This window comes from Oppia nitens, unplaced genomic scaffold (genome assembly GCF_028296485.1).
Source record: "Oppia nitens isolate AA-2021 unplaced genomic scaffold, nextdenovo-longstitch-racon4-pilon3 scaffold9_pilon_pilon_pilon, whole genome shotgun sequence".
Taxonomy (NCBI): Eukaryota; Metazoa; Arthropoda; class Arachnida; order Sarcoptiformes; family Oppiidae; genus Oppia; species Oppia nitens.
In genome coordinates, this window is record NW_026533253.1 from 2240473 (window position 1) to 2248848 (window position 8376).

Genomic DNA, 8376 nt, shown 5'->3' on the forward strand with positions numbered 1-8376 from the left:
TTAATTATAAGTCATAACAGTTAATTATATTATAATTATAATAGTTATAACTTATAATTAAAAATAAATTACAATAATTTTATTCTAAGATCAAAAATGAGCTAAAATATAATCAAAAATAATTGAAATGCAATCATTAGTGATAATTATTGTTAATAAATAAATTTTTATCAAATAATAAATATTTTGTTTGATATTATTTAATTTCAGACTTTGTCTTTGGCTTTATTACAATAGTTTAACTGATGAACATTTATTTTGAAATTATAATTCACAAAAACAATAATAGTTTAACAATAAGAAAAATTCATTGCAATTAATTTATAATCATATAAAGTTATAAAAATTGTGAATTAGTTTATTACAGTAAAATTGTTTTGACGATATTAGTTTTAAAATAATTTTGGATGACAATTGATATTATAGATACAAAAATTAGATGCACATATCACATGATACAAATCAACTTTTTTGCACTACTCCTAAACTACGTTATCATATATACTGTTTAAACTAAGAGCGCATTTTTCAAACAATAATTTCAGTTTAAATTATTTTATAATATATTTGTTTTATTATATTTGTTTATATATATTGTATTTTATATATTAATACTGAAAATACATTAAAATAATTAAAACTTATTGTAATTATTATTTAAAATGAAATTATTGTTTGAAAAATGCGCTCTTAGTTTAAACAGTATATATGATAACGTAGTTTAGGAGTAGTGCAAAAAAGTTGATTTGTATCATGTGATATGTGCATCTAATTTTTGTATCTATAATATCAATTATTGTAATAACTATTGTAAATGAAAATTTTTAAATGTTATACTTTAGCTCTTTTTCAATGATATCTTAATTAAATAATATTATTTACTAGAATACTCTTACAGATAAGTAATAATTACAGAAAAACAATATAAAATATAAATAATATATTGTAACTCTCTTTATAATCTTAATTAATTACCTTATAAAATAGTAAATCTTAATTTTAACTTGTTCATTTTAATTTTTAAAAATTGATACCACACATAATTCAAGGGGGTGCCAGTATCTCAATGTTAATTGTTATGCGATTAACCATAAATAGCTTCTAACACATTGAAATTATTTAATTTTAATATAAAAATTTAAAGATTTATCGATAATCATATACAATAATACTAAAATATCATTTGCGTTTATAATGTTTAAGTAATTAATTAGTTATATATATATATATATGATAGAAATTATTTTTATAAAATTGAGTTAACATTTAATTAGTAAATCCGGTCCAATCAGTGGCTTCTCCGTCATCGTCTTCATCCATTTCAATAGCAATTTGTTTGATCCCTTTCCTTATCGAAGGCGTTCCTTTGCCTTTGCCTAAGACACGTGCATTGAATACAAGACTTAAAGTTTGTGACACAGAATCACTCGATTGAAGACTAATCTGTTCTTTCAATAGTTTTTCTTTGTGAGCAAAATATTCAATACATATGTCATAGATATCATCACTCGATTCCGAACTCTTATCTAAACGTTTTAAATCAATTAAACGAATGTTTGGGTTTGGAATCAATGGATCGGTATTTCGTTCAACAAGTGAGCCCTCAATAGCTTTCGGACATTTGAAAGTACATCTGATTTCATATCGATGTCGAACCTAATAAACAATGAGTTAATAGTTTTAATTATTTATAATATGATAAATAATAAAACAATAAATCCAAATATGTATAGTATACTACCCAAAGATAGTATATTACAGTAATTTATAGATATATTTTTCCAAAATGTCTATTAACTAATTATCGGTAAATTGAAATACCTGTAAAAATCCCAAATGAAAGTCAACTCTATTATCGCTAATATATTTGACTCCTATCTTAGAGTCGTGTTGGCTATCAAATGTGTCTTCAGTAAACTGAATCTTTTTCTGACCTATTGGTGACAATCGGTTCAATTAATTAAAGTATAAATCAAAGTAATAATCATTGCTATTATACTAACATTTATTTGACGATTCACTTTCAATCTCCATTATAAATGTAATATATTTGCCACTTCATTACGGGTAAAATAATAACTGTTAACAAATATAGCAATAAATAAAACTTAAATTATTAGACAATAATTATAAATGATAACAAATTGAGCGCATTTCACCTAAAATTTATGATAATATTTATTATACAATTAAATTACATTAAACATCAATAAAGGTATAGAACATAAAAATATAGGCCTTTAATATACACTATAATTAATGATACGATAAATACTGTATATTCCTAATAATTTTAACGAAATAATAAAGTAATGCTTATATTGTTATAATTGAAGCTAAATATTAATTTACAAATCAATTATTATAATGATTTACATATCATTAGTATCTTGAGTTTCGATTAATTTTTTTGCCTCAAGATATGAGTTCCAATTGGATGGAATCGCTTTAAACTTTTTAATCTTTTGTCTGATTTGTCCAACAGATTCTTGATAGTAATTGATTGGATCCCTTGCCATTGCCTCATAATTATCGCCATATTTTTCAATCATATAAACGCAAAACTTAGCATTAATTGGTCCGAACTTAAACTTCTTTGGGATCTCTTTACTGGCCTCTGCCTCCAACTCTTCAATAACTTTAGTCTTTTTCAAATTATCTTTAGATTTATTCTTCACTTCTTTCCGTTTACTGTTTTTAATTTCATTTTGCTCTTCAGTACCAACTTTTGCCAAAGTTTTGTTTGGATTTAATGAGAGACCCATTGCAGTGAAATTTATGGTCAAATTCTTCTTCTTATCGATTGAATCGCGAATTGATTTACTAAATAATATTATAATTTGTATAAAATATTATAATAATTGTAAACATATTTAATTATAACTACAATTTAAAAGACAAACCATTCAATTTTGACGGTCTTCTTAAGGATTTTATTCCTCTGTCTCTTGAGTTTCGTTTTATGGACAAAGTTAGGCCTTTTTGTTGCCTTTCTTCGTTTTGACACTCCTTTTGCTTTTGACATTTTTGGTGACAATTATTAATCAAAACTGACTACTGATATATCAATTAATTGTACAACACTTGCAATCAATGGTTTAATAGATGGAAATGCGCTCAACAAGTGATCAAACAAATCAATTTGATTGCAATACTCACCAACACGTGTGTCGATCAGTGATGACAACAATCAGTCATTCATTGAGTGTATGTCTAATACATCAATAGGTGTCAGTCATTGACTGCATTCAAGTCATACAACATTACAATACTATTGAGTAAATTAAAGACAAGACTATTGTGTTTGTGAAGCGTTTGTTTCAATTGATTTTCATCTGTTTTCAAGTAGAAGAAGAATTGGACACAAAAAGAGCTATTATTGTTTAAATCTAATTGTCATTAAGTTATATATAATACATATTAACAACTATGAGTAAAGCACATCCACCGGAACTCAAGAAATATATGGACAAACGTTTGTCACGTGAGTGTTAACCCACTCTTTGTTTGATATTATCAATGAATGACCATTTGATCCAAATTGTTATGTTGTCTTTACAGTCAAATTGAACGGAAGTCGAACAATAAATGGTATTTTGCGTGGATTTGATCCGTTCATGAATTTAGTGGTCGACGAAGCGGTCGAAGAGAACCGAAAGGGAGAGAAAATACCGATCGGAATGGTTGTCATCAGAGGTAATGCCGTCGTTCTTCTCGAGTCTTTGGAACGAATTTGATATTATATAACAACATATGTTTTCACTTTAATTAATTACAAACTCTTTAATTCATCTATTTTTTTGTTATTATAATTTTTCTTCAAATATTAACCATTATTTAAACATATTTTTGTTTCAAATTAATTAAAAATAATGATATAAAGAGAGAGAAAGAGAGAAATGGATAAAATATTATTATTTGTCAAATTGTTATCATTTAATGTGATTGTCTTAGATATATTGCTATGCTTTATATATGACAATCGGCAGCAAATGTTGGCCAGTTGTCCCGTCGGCACTTTCCGAATCGGATCAATGCATAGTTGTCACCAAATGCTTGATTGTAGTGATTATAAAGACATGACTCCAGTTATGTTCTTAAGCAGAGGTTTAGTGAAGAATATACACTTAGTTAAGTGGAACGACAATTATCTTGTTGTGTCCAATGTTAGTGATAAACAATATTTAAGTGATTTTCACCATAATCTGCAAATGTTGAAACAGTTATCACAAAATGCATTGATTGTGCAATTGATTGGTTGGTGTAATAATGATATGTTGTTTACTGAATATCACCCAAACGGTGACGCAAACAATTTGCCGCATATTATCGTCAAAAATAGTATACACCATAACATGACATCAATTACTCTCAATTTGTGTGTAAATTATGTGAAAATTTTAGATTATCTGCACAATAGCCCAATTGGTACTCGAGTTATGTGTGATTCAAATACACTTCAGAAAACACTTTCTCAATACTTATTAACGGATGAATTAACACTTGTATTGAATGATTTGGATGCTTTGCCACAAGTGATTAGTCGACATAAAGGTGTTAAGTGTGGACCGAGACAACTGTTTGGCACATTTGTAGCACCGGAACAGCTATGGAATAGAAGTGATCAACTTTTTAGTAACGATAAAATGCGTGAATACGATCACAGAACTGATATCTGGAAAATACCAGATGTCTGTCAGTGGTTCCTCAAGACATCAACACATCTCGATTATCAATCAAAGTTGCTTTGGGTTTTAAGCCATTTAAAAGATATTCACAGTCAATGTAAAAGTATTGATCCAAATTTAAGACCCACAGCTAATGATGTGCTTAATGTTTATATAAATTTATTAAATAAATTAGATAATCATTATATTTTAAAGTAAAATTTATTAATAAAATCTCAAATTAAATATATATACTTAATATATATTTAATACTTGTATACAATAATAATTGTGAAAATTAAAATATAATTTTGTATGATATACTGTACATATATTAGACATTTACAGTAATCATTCAAAATATTACAAATAATTTTTGTTTATTTAAAGTGAAATACAATTCATTTAATGCAAAAATTTAATCCTATAAAAGTGTATAAATTGATAAGTAAGTGCAGGCAATTAATTATTGCAGAAATTATTAGTGAATAATATCACAGATTTATACTGATATATAACAAGAATAGATGAATAAATTCTGATATATTTGTATATAAAATAAGCACAAAAACGACTCGAAAATGCATCAAAAGTTAAATTAATATTTCAAACAAATTCTTCGATATCTTCAGGTAAGTTGTTATCCTGTTTGCATTTGGCGCGTGCCTTAACAGCAGCTACACGTGTTGTTCTTCTTACCGGTTTCTCTGTATTTGTTGTATTCTTAGGTGTTTTAGCCTTTTTCCTACCTTTTGACGGCTGGACGGGTGGTTTGCCATCAACTTCTGTGATATCCATTTGTTCCCAATCGTCGAGATTGGATTCAGATTCTGAACGCATTCGTAGTGACATCAAATTGGGAACTGGTTTAATGTCTTCGTTAATATCGAATAAATGTAAAGCTTCGGCAGAGAACCATCTCTGAGACATTGCATTTGATTTAAGAGCCATACTTTCATGTGAACTAGTATTGTCTGATTGTGGACTATTGTTTGCAGACTGAGTTTCAATAGGTTTGGTAGTTGGAGATCTCATAAATAGAAATTGTGGTAAGAAATTGGATTGACTTAACAATTGTTGAGTTTGGACGGAATGAATTGCCGGACCGTCGACAGCACTGGTATTGGTTCGTTGTATTTGATTTATAACAATTGTTTGCGCCTATAATATGAATAATTAAATAACTAAATTTATATCAAAATTTTACTTACAATTTGAAAAAAGTATATCAAAGATCTGTTGGCAAATTCTGTAACTTTTGTCCACAAATTCCATACGGAAGTAATGCCCATTCGTTTTGCAGAATCAATATACAAATCTATTGTCTGAATTTAAAATAAATTACATTATTATAGAAATTATTAAAATGTCATACAAAACCTGTTCATGGGTTGTTAACTGTGGATGAACTAAATGCAAGTATAGTATTTTGGATCCGTTACCATAAGGAGACATAAGCCATAGGATAAACACAATTTTTAACTCATAATAGAAAGGAAGCCTTAAAACAGTTATATAATAAATAATATAAATAAAGCCATTCATAATAAGTCAATTCAAATAGTTATACCAAAAACCAATGAATATATCAGAGAATACTTCAATAAAAGAGAAAATTGCGAAAACAATCCAATACATCATCCATCGTGACTGACAATTATATGACAAATATTTATAATAATTGTAATATCAATTCAATCATAACTTATTATTCAAGACTTACGTATTCTTTGATATCCCTATTCTTGACGGCTTTATATGAAGAATAAGCAGGAAATAGAGTGCCGAAGAATAATCTATAAATGAAATACAAATATTTGGATAATGAATGAAAACAAGAGCTCCAGAAGAGCAACACTAAGGCTGTATTGGCAGCCGTTATCGTCACTCGTATATTGGTTTCTACCATCACTTGTTGCTAACATCACATCAACTTTTTAATCAATTTATTTTTTAAAATAATAATTTTCATTAATAAATTCATTCAATAATATTCTCTAATAAATTAAATTAAGGAAATGAATTGCATTTAATTTATTGCAAATTCATTGTAAACTTTTGTAAACTCGCATTATTCTCAAACTGGAGACTAAAAATTATATATCATATACACTATACTAAAGTCAAAACTAACATAAATTAATTATAGTTTTGTTTAAATACTATAAATAGATTAATCCGAGAGAAACGGTTCGTTTGCATTGAATTTCATATTACAAGACAGACATTATATTTAAGAGTATTAACAGTCAAGTGATTTAAATAACATAAACATTATATAACTTTTTTTTTATAATAGTAATCATGTTATCCAATGGCAGTGTATTTGAAAGTTACTATATTTTAAATTCAATGATTGCATTGTCTAATAAAAACGGTTATATAACTTAATAAGTTATAACAGTTTGTAATAAGTTATATAATGTAATAAATATAATATTTAATTATATGTATAGTTATATAATAACAACAACAAAATGTCACAAATAATGCTATTTTGACACATATTTTCATATAAGACAATACAATAATTAAAATAATTAAAAAATAATTACCATAAAAGGTATTAGATTTTTATAACTTAAATAAAACGCATTTTTAGGAAATTAATTAATTAATTAAATTTAATTTAATTAAAAGTTATGATAAAATAAATGAATAAAAAAGTTGTCATCACTTACATCGTTAGTCGCGACAAATAGTGGCCAATCATTGGTCAAGAGGTCAATGACAGCAATAAAATAATCAATGAAATGAAATTAGTAATAAAATTAACTAAAAACAATAAATCAATCAATGGATCAATTGGGTGATGGATTCAACCAAATGGACATAAATTATACTCAAGAGATCAACTCATAGTTAGCGTCGCATTCAAAGCACTTAACGTTTGTGTCATTCATATGATTGCAGTCTTTGTTTACAATTGTTGTCAAACTATGCATTCAATTGACTGTTCAATGGACTCAAAGTCAGCTGTCATTTGAATATTAATGTATTAAACACACAACAGATGGCATTCAATACTGCATTGCATGTCATTTGTATATACAGTAAAAACCAATTAAATAATGAAAAAACTTAATTATATTAACTTTAGTGACAATATTATGGGTTTATTAAATCAAACGGATTGTCAATTTGTGTTGTATTTGATATTATATTAAATTTAATGAAAATTATGACAACGATTACAGTTGATCATCAAAGTTGCCATACAATTGTATGTATGGTATAAAATACATAATAATGATTGGATCGGAGATTATGTGCCGACACTGTAAGGCAGTCCTCAAATAGCATATCATTTGCAATCAATCGCTGCCTTTATTTTTACTGTACATTAAGTGTTAGGAACCACACCCTTGACTCCGGGCTATTGTTTTTTATGACTTTCATTTGAACTTTTCCTCCAATTTAATTAACAAACACATGCAATACAATCACTAATATATTGTCAATTTTTAACCAATTGTTATTAATATCATAGGTATTAGTAAATAATCATTTTATACAATAAAGTACTAAACTGTACATTACTTATAGGGATTACATACATGTATAAAAAATATTGAATGAATAATTGAATCAATAATTGAATGACCCTGGCAACTATTTGACATATATTTACTAATTTAACATTACTTTATTTATTACTAACTAAATAATAATATCCTCTCAAATCAAATTGTATCAAAATTAAATTTAT

The 8376-nt window shown here is 26.6% G+C and overlaps 4 protein-coding genes across 5 annotated transcripts; 2 read left to right on the plus strand and 2 right to left on the minus strand.

Moving 5' to 3' along the window:
- Window positions 1-1236: 1236 nt before the first annotated feature.
- On the minus strand, window positions 1237-3207 carry LOC128964816 (nucleolar protein 16-like). Of its 2 annotated transcripts, none has more exons than XM_054311456.1 (4): window positions 3160-3207; window positions 2004-2079; window positions 1822-1934; window positions 1237-1656 (listed from the first exon to the last, which is right to left on the minus strand). In XM_054311456.1, exons 2-4 carry the CDS (start codon window positions 2032-2034, stop codon window positions 1267-1269), a joined length of 534 nt encoding a protein of 177 aa, XP_054167431.1. In that variant the 5' UTR covers window positions 2035-2079; window positions 3160-3207; the 3' UTR covers window positions 1237-1266. The 2 variants fall into 2 exon arrangements, with proteins under 2 accessions (XP_054167431.1, XP_054167430.1); XM_054311455.1 differs by lacking the exons at window positions 1237-1656; window positions 3160-3207 and adding exons at window positions 2377-2823; window positions 2904-3025 and having other exon boundaries at window positions 1885-1934.
- A 209-nt stretch (window positions 3208-3416) lies between these two features.
- On the plus strand, window positions 3417-3842 carry LOC128964817 (small nuclear ribonucleoprotein G-like). Its single transcript, XM_054311457.1, has 2 exons — window positions 3417-3484; window positions 3562-3842. The coding sequence occupies exons 1-2, from the start codon at window positions 3430-3432 to the stop codon at window positions 3735-3737; spliced, it is 231 nt and encodes a 76-aa protein (XP_054167432.1). The 5' UTR covers window positions 3417-3429; the 3' UTR covers window positions 3738-3842.
- Window positions 3843-3899: 57 nt separating this feature from the next.
- On the plus strand, window positions 3900-5269 carry LOC128964744 (protein O-mannose kinase-like). Its single transcript, XM_054311381.1, has 2 exons — window positions 3900-4835; window positions 5231-5269. The coding sequence occupies exons 1-2, from the start codon at window positions 3900-3902 to the stop codon at window positions 5267-5269; spliced, it is 975 nt and encodes a 324-aa protein (XP_054167356.1).
- Window positions 5125-7672, minus strand: LOC128964573 (uncharacterized). The gene is made up of 6 exons (XM_054311201.1): window positions 7349-7672; window positions 6391-6463; window positions 6238-6317; window positions 6048-6168; window positions 5879-5992; window positions 5125-5828 (listed from the first exon to the last, which is right to left on the minus strand). The coding sequence occupies exons 1-6, from the start codon at window positions 7378-7380 to the stop codon at window positions 5274-5276; spliced, it is 975 nt and encodes a 324-aa protein (XP_054167176.1). The 5' UTR covers window positions 7381-7672; the 3' UTR covers window positions 5125-5273.
- Window positions 7673-8376: the final 704 nt, after the last annotated feature.